Source organism: Heteronotia binoei, chromosome 18 (genome assembly GCF_032191835.1).
Source record: "Heteronotia binoei isolate CCM8104 ecotype False Entrance Well chromosome 18, APGP_CSIRO_Hbin_v1, whole genome shotgun sequence".
Classification (NCBI taxonomy): domain Eukaryota; kingdom Metazoa; phylum Chordata; class Lepidosauria; order Squamata; family Gekkonidae; genus Heteronotia; species Heteronotia binoei.
This window is the reverse complement of record NC_083240.1, coordinates 25,171,381-25,187,087: the sequence shown is the minus strand read 5'-3', so window position 1 is coordinate 25,187,087 and position 15,707 is coordinate 25,171,381. Positions and strand designations below refer to the sequence as shown.

Genomic DNA, 15,707 nt, shown 5'->3' with positions numbered 1-15,707 from the left:
AAGACCACTCTGGGAATATTTTGGAAGGAAACAAGAGGCTGGAACTGCTGTATTGTTAGCATAGCTCTGCCAACCCAGGCAGCCTGTTAACTCCTCCTAATTACAAAAGTGCTTCCAGTTAGAGTTGCCAAACTCCACGTGGATACGCAAAATTCAAAAGGAAATAATAATGACTGTGTTGACAGTTGCAAATAATCGAATTGCACTTAAATGGAAGGAAAAGATTCCTCTGACAGGGCATCAACGGCACACACAATTATGGGATTTATATGTTAGAACCTACTTGCCGGAATTAGCTATTCCGAAGAAGTACAAAAACATAGCTTTATTTTGAATCAAATAAAAAATGTACTCTAAGACTTCTGCCAATTTCGTTTGTAGAAAGATGTTTTGTTGTCATGGTTTGTTATTTTATTAAAAACTAAGAGAGTATTTTAAGTTATCCACCCTAATTTATTAGATAAATGGTCTCCTCTTCTGACCAAACAAATGGTTTATCAGTGTTTCTGCTGGCATCTCAAAGTTACAATTATTGTGTGTTTCTGGATGCCTATGCCCCATTTTAAAAAAAAGGTAACAGTAGTCCCCTGTGCAAGCACCAGTCGTTTCCGACTTTGGGGTGACGTTGCTTTCACAACATTTTCATGGCAGACTTTTTACAGGGTGGTTTGCTATTGCCTTCCCCAGTCATCTACGGTTTCCCCCCAGCAAGCTGGGTACTCATTTTACCGACCTCAGGAGGATGGAAGGCTGAGTCAACCTTGAGCCAGCTACCTGAACCAGCTTCTGCTGGGATCGAACTTGTCGTGAGTAGAGAGTTTTCAGTACTGCAGCTTTACGACTCTGTGCCACGGGGCTCTTGTATTTGTATTTGTTTGCCCCATATATTGGGAGGATGAGGTGTAGGTGTCAATGGGAAAACAGAGCTAGAGGGAAGGAGTCAGTCACCTCCCATTGCACTGTAGGCTGCAGCCCCAATACGAATTCTGCCTCCCGCATGACTTTTTATTACACTTATTATGACATTTCTTTTTTTAGCCATCCCAATAACTTATTGATTCAAGAGCAGGACAAAACTGGTGAAAATCAATGTACTTAGCTAACTACTGATAGAATTTGAAAGCCCTTGGGCGGGCTGTTCACAGATCTCTCAGTGTTGTTTCTTGTAAGGCCACTATGCTTGCCTATAGAGAGCCAGGCTGGTGTAATGGTTAAGTGTGCAGACTCTTATCTGGGAAAACCAGGTCTGATTCCCCACTCCTTCACTTGCAGCTAAGGCTGTGGGTCAGCCATAGCTCTGGCAGAGGTTGTCCTTGAAAGGGCTGCTTCTGTGAGAGTTCTCTCAGCCCCACCCACCTCACAGGGTGTCTGTTGTGAGGGAAGATTGCAAGCCGCTCTGAGTCTCTGATTCAGGGAGAAGGGCGGGGTATAAATCTATGGTCTTCTCCTCCTTTGATGCCAGATTCTATGTGTAAACTCAGCTGCAGAGAGTGCAGACAGGACAAATTCTATCCTCACATTTTGTGCCAAAGATTTCCACGTGAACCTTTGTATCATAACCACACATTAAGTCCCTTTTGTGTAAGGTAAGAGTCCATCAAGCAAATCCAAAGGATTCCTTTGGCTTTCTCAAGCAGTCAGAAAATCACTTAAAGGTTACTTATGCAACACATAATGTATGCAAATCTCCATATTTTGCATTGAATATACTCACACTGCAGGCTTAACAACCCCCATCCACAATTTATCACTTTACGGTTTTTAAAATTTTTGTTTTGCAAACAGCTGTTCAGTAGGGGGGGTGATAAGTGTAGGAGGATGGTTCAGTTAGGGCAGGGCTCTTCTCTTTAAAAGCCTGACCCTGGAACACATCTGCCTACTTTCACACCTCTTTTATGAGGACTGGAGCCTTGCTCTGAGATGCTCATGGTTTCGCAGCAAGTCACCAGGGTCTTCTAGATCCCGTGCAAACCTGTTGCATTCTGTGGCTCTGTGGCAAAGGATCAGGCCTCTTTAAATCACCTTGCCATACCTTTTACCCCATATTCTCTAGGAAAGTCAGGCTGAACTAATTAATGCTTGCCTGCTGCACAGTGGATGACTATGGAGAAAGGCCAGGCTACCATTTTGTCTTTAACTGCTGTGCAAATTGTTGGGGGAAGAACATCTGAAGGCTTTCCAGGAAGTGAGCATGTGATGATGTTGAAGGACTGGCGACACTCCATCCACGGCCTCTGGGAAGACTCGTGCCATGCTTGCAGGATGCAGCTCTTCTGCAGAAAATTCCATTTTTGGTAGGACGCTCACCATGAGATCTGAGCAGACAGGTTAAAACGGATAAAAGGAAGTACTTCTTCACCCAAAGGGTGATTAACATGTGGAATTCACTGCCACAGGAGGTGGTGGCGGCCACAAGTATAGCCACCTTCAAGAGGGGTTTAGATAAAAATATGGAGCACAGGTCCATCAGTGGCTATTAGCCACAGTGTATGTGTGTATATAACATTTTTTGCCACTGTGTGACACAGAGTGTTGGACTTGATGGGCCGTTGGCCTGATCCAGCATGGCTTCTCTTATGTTCTTATGTTCTTAGATCAGTCCAGGGCTTCCTTTGAGCAAGCGCTTAGCCCCAAACCCCGTTCTCAACAGCTGAGCCCAGCTCTGGAATGGATGATGTAATCTAAACGGGAGCACACTTTTGCATGCGCCTGCATGTAGACAGGCTTTCTTCTGCAGGTTGCAGCATCCACAACCACTTTGGATGTGTTTGGAACAGGGAGAAACAATTCTAGGTCACAGGTTTGAACCGTGACACCTCTCATGTGGGGAAAGTAAGACTTGCCTCACTCTTGGACCATGAAAGCCCACATTACCTGTTTCTTGTTGCAGGAAGGACAGTCACACTTAACTTACAAGATCGCCAAGGTCCCCCAGCACCACTGCATGAATTTGGAGGGGGAGGGCAGGCAGCCATGCTGACAATATCGTGTACAATTCCAGCCTCTCCCTCTTGAAAAAGACATTGAAGAGTTGCAAAAGGTACAGAAAAGGACACCTAAAATTATACATATTCTGCAAGAGGAAAAGACTATAGGGCTTGGGAGATGTTTTTAATGTTGGGAATGGGAAGTGGAGAGAGTTCTGAAGGGTGTTTATGGCATTATGAATGAGATCTTGGGAGAAAAATGGACAGAGCAATCTCCCTCTGGTACAATGCAGAGCCAATCTGTTGTAGGTTCAAGATGCACAGAAAAAAAGGCAGCAATTTTGACGCAAACCACAAATTTGCTTGCATACTTCATTTCAACAGGAGATTTAGCAATGGTCATTAGTTGATTTTTAAAACTCACAGGTGACAAGCAATTTTTTTTTTAAAAAAGAATCTGCATAGCCAATCAAAAGCCCTGCTGGACCAAAGCCCCTCCTGGCCCCACCTGCTTTCTAAAAACACTTGGTGGGCTCCAGGGAAGGTGTTGGTGGGTACCACGCCCACCGTGTTGAAGACCCTCTAGGTTAATTCTTCCACATGCACCCTGTGCCATTTTCTCAGTATGCCTTTGAGTGAACTCCTTCACACACAAAGATTACTATTGGCCTTAGGGAAATGAGAGAGGTCCCATGCAGGGGCATGTCTTAAGGTGCATTCACACTACGACTGTTTGCAATCCCCCTCCTCTAAACACTCAGCCCAGGTCCAAATCAACACACACTGTGAGGGCTTCTTAACATTTTTTAAAAATACATTGCGTGAAGCTGCTTTCTACTGAGTCAGACCCTTGGTCCATCCACTCCTGCACTTTCTCTTTTGACCAGCTGCAGCACTCAAATGGAGAGAAATCATCTGGAAACTCTGCAACCTAAGATCGCTGCTCAACAGGAGATATAGAGGGCTGAAGCAGGACCCCTTCCCATGTAAAGCAACCAAGTACTCTACCACTCAGCCATCACCCTTTGGGATATCCTGGGTCTTTTTTTACTTCATTTATGCCCCGCCTTTCTCCCCAATGAGGATCCAAAGCAGCTTAGGTAATTTGCTTCTCTATTTTATCCTCAAATCAACAACCCCGTTGACTGACGGGTGACATGATAGAGGTTTAGAAGATTACGCATGGGATAGAGAAGGTAGAGAAAGAAGTGCTTTTCTCCCTTTCTCACAATGCAAGAACTCGTGGGCACTCAATTGCTGAGCAGTCGGGTTAGAACACATGGAATTCACTGCCACAGGAGGTGGTGGCAGCTACATGCATAGATGCCTTCAAGAGGGGATTGGATAAACACATGGAGCAGAGGTGAATCAGTGCCTATTAGCCACAGGGCACCGATGGAACTCTCTGTCTGGTGCAAGCGATGCTCTGTATTCTTAAGGGGGCAACAGTGGGAGGGCTTCTAGTGTCCTGGCCCCACTGATGGACCTCCTGATGGCACCTGGATTTTTTTGGCCACTGTGTGACGCAGAGTGTTATACTGGATGAGCCATTGGCCTGATCCAACTTGGCTTCTCTTATGTTCTTATGAAGTAGGTTTGGCTGAGGGTGTGGGATTGGCCCGAGGCCACCCAGCAAACTGCCTTGGCAGCATGGGGATTTAAACCTGTGTCTCCCAGATCCTAGGCTGATGCTCTAACGACTGCATCAAACTGTCACCTGCCTGTGCGCTGTGACTGGCTGCCATATACTAAGGTAGCAATGACAATAGGTACCTTCTCTCCGTTTTCTCTGCTGTAGTGTTCCACTGGATCCCATTTTGACTCCCCTTGCCTGCTTGCCTGTTGGTTCTCTTCTTCTTCCTCCTCCTCTTCCTCCATGATGTCAGAGAGGTCAGATCCGCGGCTGTGGTCAGTAAGGAGATTTAGTGGACGATTTCCCGGTTCCAGTCTTTTTTCTCCCTGGTGGAGAAATTTAAAAAAGTGTATTGCTGATGAATGACAGAGTAAGCAAGGTACCATTTGCCTGAAAACCAAAACAAACATAAGAAATTTGTTCCAGTCTTGAGTTTTAAAGACCAAAATGAAAGATCCTTTCATCTAACGGGAAGTTTAGACTTCTTTGCAATTCTTTCACAGCTGAGCATGTCACTGTAGTGTGTAGCAACACTGTTTAAATGAGATGTAAGTGACTTGTTTGTTATCTGGCCAGTTTAAAGTTTAAAAGCCACACATGGGATGCGATGAGCGGGAGGCATCTGATCTATGTGGAACAGTATTTTTTTTTCTTTACCAGCCATAGTTTCTGTTGGATGGGAGGCCTTTGGACATCCTTTCCCCACCCACCCCAAAACAGTTCTTCAGATAAATCAACCTGCTGACGCCCACCTCTGTTGTTGCGCTGCAGCTTTTGGTGAAAGCAGAGGAAACAGTACTGAAAAGGAAGTAGCTTGACAACTGCTGATGCTTCTGCCCTTCCACTGGCAAAGTCTCAACAGGAACATAGCGAAACGTCAATTGATTAATTAATTTTCTTCATATAGAGTTCTCTCCTCCATTTTACCTTCACAGCAACCCTGTGAAGTCAGGTTAGGCTGCCAGCAAACCCCCCCCCCCCCCCAACCTCAAATCTCAGGAATATCTCAAAAAAGAAGCAGCAGCCCTACCTTACAGGAGAAGAGGGGAGAATAAAAGCAATACATGAGAGCACACAAAGCTGCCTTATACTGAATTAGACCCTTGGTCCATCAAGGTCAGTATTGTCTACTCAGACTGGCAGCGGCTCTCCAGGGTCCAAGGCCTTCTTTCCTGTCACTTCCTATCTGATCCTTTTAAACTGGTGACGCCAGAGACTGAACCTGGGACCTTTTGCCTTCCAAACAGAGTCGCAACCCGCAAGACTCCCACTCCCCTGTCTTTCCACAAGTTATGCAAAACTGAATTGTTCGAGATGTCTTTTCTAAGCATGCAACAGAGTCGCACTGTACAAAATGTTCCATGGAATGTCTTGGATAAATTATTATTGCAAAACCGCCCTCTTCCAACTAGCCTTTTAAGATAAACCTGGAATTGTCATCAAGCCATCTTGTATATACTGCAACGGTAGCACCTTTATACTGTTTTAAGATTAATGCTTTTAATGTTAACTTATATATTGTATAATTTATATTGTTCTGTTTATTGACTGTATTATTTTGTTTTATTGTATACCATGATATTTTATATCATGCCTTGTAAGCCGCCCTGAGCCTGCTTCGACGGGGAGGGCGGGGTATAAATAAAAACTTATTATTATTATTAGAGTCTGTGTTCCCTCTAAGTTGAGTTAGTGTGAGCTAGCTCACAGTTGTTTAGTCTCCAGCTCACACATTTTTGTCTTAATTCAGGAAGGATGGCCCCAGAGCAAATTAATTTATGCAGCAGCCAAATCACCTGCTTACAGCTTTAACACCAGTAGCTCATGAAGTTGAATTTTTGTTCACAAGACTCCACATTTTTGTATCATGTAATGTCATGTTAATCAGGCCTCAGATTCAGTGGGAGCTCACAGGAGTGCAGCTTCTGCACCTTTCTGAGAGTTCCAACTCCTCCTTCTGAGAGTTCCACCTTCTTGTCTATTGAATAGTATGTGCAGCTGCATAACAATCCCTTGGATGAGCTCCACTACCTATTTTTCTACAAAATAACCACTGATGTTAATACTTACGTACATTTGCCTAAGTTCTGTTTTAGATGTCTGGTAGTTTCTACAACCCTTTTGGATTGTTCATTGAACATCCCATCCTGTCCAGGAAGGAAGGAAGGCACACAGACGGACGTGGGGCACTAACCATGATATAAGTGAATGTGTAAAGTGACGCTAACACTCTTGTACCTTACAGTGTCATTGTCAGGATTATAAGCCAAGATTGGTGTAGCATTTGGAACACATGACAATGCTACAGTGCTGTTACAAATGCTAAGAAGAAATGCTCATTCACAGGGCTTTTTTTGTAGCAGGAACTCCTCTGCATATTAGGCCACACACCCCTGATGTAGCCAATCCTCCAAGAGCTTACAGGGCCTACTGTAAGCTCCAGGAGGATTGGCTACATCAGGGGGGGTGAGGCCTAATATGCAAAGGAGTTCCAGCTACAAAAAAAGCCCTGCTCGTTCACATAGTCATTTGAGCATGTATGAACTCAGACTATAAACAGATCACCCATCTCAATAACGCTGCACAGACCTCTCTTCTGACCCGAGGCACAGTCAGAGTGGGGTCGTCCCTGGAGATTTCTTTCAACAGCTTCCTCCCCAAAGTCCCGGCGAAGAGTTCCGAGCCTTGCTTGTCACTTTGGCCCATGTCTCCTGAGCTGTCCTCTCTCTGTGGGGTATGTTCTCCAGGGCTTGGCATCATTGAGTCCAGCTCTTTTGGCTCTTGTTCTGCAGAGCAGGATTCGCACGCCTCCAGGTTGCTGGTGCCACTGCCTGGCCTCTCTGGCTTCAGTTCTTCGGCTACGAGGAGAAGCTCCTGGGAAAGGAACCATTGTAACCATGAGATAAACCCCATACTACTGACAGTATGGTAGCAGAGCTGACTGCAGACTGACGCTACCTGTAGTTTATGAACTGTCTTGCTTTTGAGCAGGGTTGCCAGGTCCAGGTTGGGATACCTAGAGGTTTTGGAGGTGGAGCCTGAGGAGGGTGAGGTTTGGAGAATAGTGGGACTTCAATAGGCTATATAATGCCATAGAGCCCACCTCTCAATGCGCCATTTTCTCATGTTGAACTAATTTCTGTCACCTGGAGATCAGTTGTAATAGCAAGAGATCTCCAGCCACCACCTGGAGATTGACAATATGCAAAAAAAGCCGTCCCAATTCCCATGCCACCATTGCGCCTACCTGGTTGTCTTCTCTGAGTTCCTTTCTGGCTTTAGCTGGATCTTCTGCCGCTACGCTTTTTGCAGATGGCGCAACGGACTCCCCTTCTTCTCCTGGTGCAGTCCCTGATTCTCTCATCGGTGCCTGCAGAATGTGAGCGGAAGGCGGCCTGGTGGGAATGGAACGCCTGCTTGGGGACATCTCCACGACTGGAGAATTCACAGAATCCTCACTGTCGGCTTTAGGCTGGGAGGTGAATTTGGCAACAGGATTACCAGCACTGGAAGAGGAAGAGCTATGTTCCTGGGAGGTCTGTGGGGTGAGAGGAGCCTCAGCCTCCCCCCGTGGAAGCTGAGAGGTGAGATAGGTGGCCATAGATGGAGAGGACCGGCCAACGTCTCCTAACAAGGCCGACGGGATCTGAGCGGGTACTGAGTCGGCCGACTCTCCATAAAGAGACACGGTCCTTACAGACACCTCCTGGCACACCTGGAGGATCTGCAGCTGGGAAACGTCTACCAAGACGCTGCCGGCGGTTGGGGAGGTAACTTCCATCACCTGCAACAAGCAGCCAGAAACATAAAATCACCACTGGAAGAAACTCATGACCAATGTGTTCATTCGCTCGGCTGTAAAGCTCAGAAAAAAAGGTTAGAAAATTCTCTCTCCAAAGAGACTTGATGTTTTAAATCTTTAATAGATGTTTAGATTTCTGTCGTTAGCAGCCCTGAGCCCCCGATTGTGAGAAAGGGTGGGATATAAATCTAAAAATTAAAACTGAATTAAATTAGGGAGGCCTATGGTAAATACAGACATTGTGTGGGCGTGTTCAATGTCATCAAGTCACTTCCGACCTATGGCAACCTTATGAATTAATGACCTCCAAAATGTCCTGTTGTTAACAGCCTTGCTCAGGTCTTGTCAACTGAGGGCCGGGGCTTCGTGGATGGAGTCTGTCCATCTCATGTTGGATTTTCCTCTTTTCCTGCTGTTTTTCCTAACATGATTGTGTTTTCCAGTCACTCCTGTCTTCTTGTAATATGACCAAGTACCAGGGCCTTTTTTGTAGCAGGTACTCCTTTGTATATTAGGCCACACCGCCATGATGCAGCCAATCCTCCAAGGGCTTACAGGGCTCTTATTACAGGGCCTACTGTAAGCTCTTGGAGGATTGGCTACATCATGGGAGTGTAGCCTAATATGTAAAGGAGTTCCTGCTACAAAAAAAAAGCCCTGCCAAGTATGATAACTTCAGTTTAGCCATTGTATCTTCTAGGGAGAGTTCAGGTTTGATTTGGTCTAGAAACCACTGTTTCCTCTTTTAGATGGTCCACAGTATTTGCAAAACACTCCAACACCACATTTCAAATGAATCAACTTTCTTCCCGTCAGATTTCTTCACCTTTCACACCCATACATAGTAATGGAGTTATTATGCAAAATGTTCTTCATACCCATTACAAATCCAGAGTTTACCTTCAAGGTTCCTGTCTATCAGAGCAAGTCTCCATGGGGAAACAGCACCACTAATGTAACATTTTTAGAATCTTTTCTTGAAATATAGGGCTGACAGAAAGCAGTGATCCTACTTAGGGCTTTTTTGGTAGAAAAAGCCCAGCAGTAACTCATTTTCATATTAAGCCACACCCCCTGACATCACCATTGTTTCACACAGGGCTTTTTAAAAGAAAAGGCCCAGCAGGAACGGCTTTGTATGTTTCATAGAAAAAGCCCAGCAGGAACTCATTTCCACAGTAGGTCACACCCCCACCAAGCCAGCTGGAACTGCTTTCCTGTGCATTCCTGCTCAAAAGAAGTCCTGATCAAAGTCATGTTTTGGGGGTTCGCAGCATGCACAAATTTGTTTTGCCATTTTTTTAAACAATAAAACTCTTACACAAGCTAATGTTTAAGTTACAAAAGTACACTATAAAGAGAGTATATGATCCTTTGCCAGACAGCTATAATTAAAAACTGTTCATTCTTCTAAGTATTCTTCCTTTATGTTAATGAAGTCTGAGTCCACTGGCACCTTTGAGACCAACCAAGTTGCATTCTAGGTATAAGCTTTTGTGTGCATGCACAGGTCTTCAGCTATCAGAAGAATGAAACAACCAGGAATGGATGACCAAGAATGGACAACCAAGAATGGAACTTGGTTGGAACATTTGTTCTGCTGCTTCAGACCAAAATGGCTGCCCACCTGAATCCATCCTTCATGTGAACAGCTGCCAGGTTAGGCAAAAAAAGAAGATGAGGAAATGAAGACTTTATTCAGGGAAACTGTACTGCTGTATTTTTATTTATTTAGGGAATGGGAAGGTCTCCAGTACTCCTTGATGGCGAGTACTGAAAAGAATGGCATGCCCCAAATACTGCAGGAGCATCTTCCTCAAATGGTAGTGAAAAGCAGGGGTCATTTCATAGAAAAAGAGGCACCGGAGCTCATCAGCACAACTTAGCTCAGCATCTACTTTAAAATGCTTCCTGAATTATAATTGCTATAATAAAACCTTACTTCCATAATACTTTTTAATAGATCTGTCTGCTTTGTATGTTTTAGGTTATTTTCCTATTTTTTGTGGGGGGGAAATATTAGAAAGTTTGTCAAATCTTAAGAGTTCAGCAAAATTCTCTCAGGGGGTTTGAACAATGGAGCCCAGAAGCAAGTATTGGGGGGGGGGGAGGGGAGAGAAAGAAAGAACACAATAAAATGTAGAGGTTCTGGAGCTCTGCTCCTATGAGCTCCTGCTTAAAATGAGGCCTGGTGGAAAGTGATGCCAAGTTGAAGCCAACTTATGGTGACCACAGTAGGCATTTGAAGGCAAAAGGCATTCAGAGTTGATTTGCCTCTGAATGCAATTGCCTGCCTTTGCATAGGGACCCTGGAATTCCTTGGAGGTCTCCTATCCAAGTACTAATTGGGCCGACCCTGCTTAGCATCCATCAGGCTAGCCAAGGATATCCAGGTCACGTCTTTGTTTACCCAGGTCACCTCCAGTCTCCTTTCACATAACTAAGGACCTCCCATCTGTGAACATCTACAAAATGTTCGAACTCTACCTAGAAGCTAAAATGACCTAGCTAAGGCTATCATACTTCGGTATGAAAGCCAGTCTGATGTAGTGGCTAAGTGCGCAGACTCTTATCTGGAAGAACCAGGTTTGATACCCCACTCCTCCATATGCAGCTGCTGGAGTGACCTTGAGTCAGTCGCAAGTTCTTGCATAATTTTCCTCTCAAGAGAAGTTTCTGTCAGAGTTCTCTCAGCGCCACCCACCTGACAGGGTGTCTGTTGTGGGGAGGGGAAGGGGAAGGAGATTGTAAGCCACTCTGAGGCTCCGAGTGAAGGGTGAGGTATAAATTCAACCTCTTCTTCTTCTTGGTTACAATATGAGACAAGAGTCACTGGAAAAGGCAAGACTGATAGGAAAAGCTGAAGGCAGCAGGAAAAGAGGAAGACCCAACAGGAGGTGGATGGACTTGCTAAAGGCAGTCACTCACGACCATCCGTTTGCAAGAACTGAGGAAGGCTGAAAAGACGTTTTGCAGGTCGTTAATTCATAACGTTGCCATACGTTGGAAGCGACCTGATGGCATTTAGCACACACGTGCGCAATGTCTTGGGTGCCTGGTAACCCTGGAGGAGAACAGAGTGACTCTGGAGTGATTTTCATAATCTCTTTGCTGCTGGATGGATTATAACATCACTCTTTCATTATGACACAAGAGAGCTTTTGCTCTTGGAGCGCCAAGGACGTTGCCATGGATTTCAAGAAGAGAGGTGTGGGTTTGGGCTGAGGAAAAGAGCGAGATTCAAGGTAGTGCTTTTACCTTCACTTTTGTACGCAAGTGTTGCTATTTTCTGTAAACCAATAATGCAGGCAGGTCTTATCTTGGACATGAACGTCTTTCATCTCAGAGCAAAGGGTTGAGAAGTGAATATTTTCCTTTTCTGCTGTGCAGTTAACAGACACAGCCAAGACAACTGGACTTCTTTGGCATTGGGTTGCCCTTCCTGGTGCGTCCCTCTTGGAAGGGTAACACGTGATATTCATTCCTTGCCAGGGCCAGTTGTTGGTTTTGGGGATCCCTGGGCAATGAGTACCCAGGGGCCCGCTATGCCCACATCTTGCCCACCTAGAGAGCCAGTTTGGTGTAGTGGTTAAGTGCACGGACTCTTATCTGGGAGAACTGGGTTTGATTCCCTACTCCACTTGCAGCTGCTGGAATGGCCTTGGGTCAGCCATAGCTCTCATAGGATTTGTCCTTGAAAGGGCAGCTTCTGTGAGAGCCCTCTCAGCCCCACCTACCTCACAGGGTGTCTGTTGTGGGGGAGGAAGGTAAAGGAGATTGTAAACCGCTCTGAGCCTCTGAGATTCAGAGGATAGGGTGGGGTATAAATCAAATATCTTCTTCTGCTTCCTTGTGCATCACTCTCCAGCTCACCTGCAGTCACGGCTGCCTGTGCTGCCTGCATGTCCTTTTCCCAAGTATGCTGGCTGGTGGGTGCCACTACAAGTGCCAATGCCGTGGCCACCAAAAATGCTGATGCTTTGTGTGCCACCCACATGCCCTACTCTGGCTGGCGGCAGAGGTGCCAAAGCACTCGCAAGCAGGAACGGAAAGGGTTGGAGCGCAAGCATCAGAGGACATGATCGAGCAGAGAGCCAGCAGCAGTGGGCCCCACCAAAACCCAAGGACCCCACCAGCATTCCTGCTCAAAAAAAGCCTGTGAATATGCATAGATACGTTGACAAAGGCTTTCACGGCCAGAGTTCATTAGTTGTTGATTTTCTGGGCTGTAGGGCCATACAGCCTGGAAAATCTACAACATTTTTATACACTTGTCGCTGTTGTTATTATTTTCTGTTTGATGTTTGTATGTATTATATATATTTAAAAAAAAAATTAAAATGTGGTATGCACACCCTCCAATTTCCCACAGCCTGTGCACGGTTGGTACCTTTTGTCTGTCGGCATACACGGCATAGCCAGTGACTCGCACCCCATTGGATGATCCTTCGGCATCGATGGTGACTGGCAACCAGCTGATGGCCAGGATCCCAGCGGAGGGACCCAGTTCCACTCGGACATCCAGTGGGGCATCTGGAGACCCTAAAGGAAGAAGAGAAGAACAGAAGGTTTTTATACCCCATTTTTCTCTACCTTGATGGTGGGAAGTGCTGTCAAGTCACAGCTGACTTATGGTGACCCCTGGTGGGGTTTTCAAAGCAACAGAAGTTCAGAGGTGGTTTGCCATTGCCTGCCTCCACATCCCAGCCCTGGTATTCCTTGGTGGTCTCCCATCCAAATCCTAGCCAGGGCTGGCCCTGCTTAGCTTCTCAGACCCAATGAGATCGGGCCAAACCGACGAGGCTTTACCATCTCGCTTTTATTCCTTCCTGAGACTCACCCGCTGAAGTCGTTACGAAGTGGATCTCTGCCCACAACGGCTGTTCCTGCCTCTCTTGAGTCGATTCCCAGAGAGCTCCCGGAAGTTGGACTTCCACCCTGGCAACGTAGGAGGTGCTCGGGTTCAAGTTGCGGAAGGCGTACCAGTAGACCCCTGCCTTTGTTGTATCGCGCTCTTCCCCGTTGAGGGACACAGTGTGCAAGAAGTTGCTGTTGCTAGGCAGCCAGGAGATCTCTGCCGAGGTGGCCGTGAGATTCCGTATCTGGAGCTGCGTGGGGGCCAGGGCAGCATTGTGCCCCACCAGAAGCGTGCACCGCAGCCGATTTGAGCTCCCTTTCTCCGAGACGCTTTGCACCGAGATGCGGTAGGCTTTCGTCTTCAAGTCCAGCTTCTCCAGCACAGCTTTCGTCGGGGACCCAGCCTTGGTGCTTTGCCAAAACTCTGCGTCCACATAAACGTTGTAGCCTTGGACATTTGGGCAGCCGGCAGGCAGAAGGGGAGGCTCCCAGCCAACCAGGATGCTGCTGCCAAACTGTTTGATGAGCGTCACCTTCCTGGGGTAAGGCACTGCCATGGGATCACCAAGCTCTTCTCGGTCCCCTTCTAGCCTGGACGGCGCTGTGCTAGCGCTGAGTTCCTCGGCTGAATAATCGCTTCTCTCCCCGCTGCTGATGCTCGTGCTGAGAAAACTTCGCTCCAGGGGGGAGCTTTGAGAGAGGTCGTTGAGCTCCTGGGGCAGGAAGGTGACCAAGTCCTCATCTGAAACGCGTTCCACAAAGTTGGAAGGGACCAGGCCTCTCCGGCCATCCATCAGCTCTCCTGGAGGTCACAAGAAAAGATTGTGAGCATTTTAACGTATTTATTTGATTTAAATGCTTAGGCCAGTGGTTCCCAGCCTTTTGGGAACCTGCAGACGCCGCTGGAATTCTAACAAGGCATGGTGAGCAGAGTCACAAAATGGCCACCCCAGGAGGCGGAGCCAGTGACAAAATGGCTGCCACAGCTTACCTTCTGTTGCACAGTGAAGATCCATTTTGTGTTGTGGCAGCTACTGCTAAAGCAATACTTTTAAAGCCAACCAAACCTCCAATGGCCTTGGTGGGGAAAGCACAACTTGACCCTGCTCACTATCTAAAAGTACTTGGCAATCACCAGGAAAGGTGTTGGCGGGCAGCATGGTGGGGACAACTGACTTAGGCTTTCAGGACAAACTATCGTTCCTCCTCCTACCAGCAGCTTACAGAGCATTTGCAAAAGAACTACCGTTTAACTTCAGCATAACACAAAATATTTCCGGCTCCTTAAAACAGCTCATTATCAGCTGTGTAAATGTTCACAAACACCTGGCAACCCATTTGCCGCTTTTGCATTCCACCTAGAATTTGGTGAAGCTCCAAAACTTATCCATTGCCCCTCTAACCTGTGTTAGCAAAGGACTGCCTTTCATCAAACCAACTGTGACTCTTCACAAGCCAAATCTGATATGATGGCAGCAGCCATGTTTGTTCAGTTATGTGCCAGTACCGCACATAAAGAAGTGCGTAACCAGTACCGAATCAGAATCATAGAGTTGGAAGGGACCTCCAGGGTCATCTAGTCCAACCCCTTGCACAATGCAGGAAACCCACAATTACCACCACCTAAATTCACAGGATCTTCAATTCTCAGAGTGCATCTACTGAAAGTCCATTCATCTGCCATATAGACTTTGTAACTTATGAAATGGACCTCAGTCAGATTCCTAGACCTACTCCTACCAAAATCCAGAACCCTGAAAAGGCCCTGACTCCATATAGCGGGAGTCCCCGACATGGTGGCCATCGACACGTTTTCTGGTGCCCACTGAGTGTTTTTAGAAAGTGAGCGTGGCCAAGTAAGGATTTTGTCCAGCAAGGTTTCTCATTCAGCACTGGCATTTTGACTGGCTCTGCAGATGTTTAAATATGTTGCTTTGCCAGCAGCTGCAACCACGACACGAGGATCTTCGTTGTGTGACTGAAGGTAAACTGTGGCAGCTAGTTTTGTAGCTGGCTCCACCTCCCGTGGCATTTTGTTGCAGCAGTTTTGTTGCTATGCCCAGGGGTGGAATTCTAGCAAGAGCTTATTTACATATTAGGCCACATACCCCTGATGTAGCCAATCCTCCAAAAGCTTACAAAAAAGAGCCTTGTAAGCTCTTGGAGGATTGGCTACATCACGGTTGTGTAGCCTAATAAGCAAAGGAGCTCCTGCTAAAATTCCACCCCTGGCTACGCCCACCATTTTTTCAGAAGGTGGTCACAGGCTGAAAAAGACTGGGGGCCCCTGCAATGTATCATCCAAAACCCTCTCTAGTAAATGACAGTATATCCTCAATCTGCATAGGCATCATCCATTCTCAAGTCTGTCATCAAAAGCACTGGATGCTTCCGAGTCTTTGTTTCTGACTCATGACTTCCTCAAACCAAATCAGCTTACTTACTTCATTTCTACCCTGCCTTTCTCCATAAATGGGGACCCAAAGTG

The 15,707-nt window shown here is 46.4% G+C and overlaps 1 protein-coding gene across 1 annotated transcript in view; it reads right to left on the bottom strand.

Moving 5' to 3' along the window:
* TSPOAP1 (TSPO associated protein 1) overlaps nucleotides 1–15,707 on the bottom strand; it is a 53,486-nt gene that overhangs the window by 17,556 nt on the left and 20,223 nt on the right. The window contains exons 12-16 of the mRNA XM_060258841.1: nucleotides 13,203–14,021; nucleotides 12,753–12,904; nucleotides 7,808–8,344; nucleotides 7,150–7,434; nucleotides 4,701–4,886 (exon numbers count right to left, since the gene is read on the bottom strand). Of these exons, the coding sequence (XP_060114824.1) occupies nucleotides 4,701–4,886; nucleotides 7,150–7,434; nucleotides 7,808–8,344; nucleotides 12,753–12,904; nucleotides 13,203–14,021 (1,979 nt within the window). The remainder of the gene's footprint in view (nucleotides 1–4,700; nucleotides 4,887–7,149; nucleotides 7,435–7,807; nucleotides 8,345–12,752; nucleotides 12,905–13,202; nucleotides 14,022–15,707) is intronic.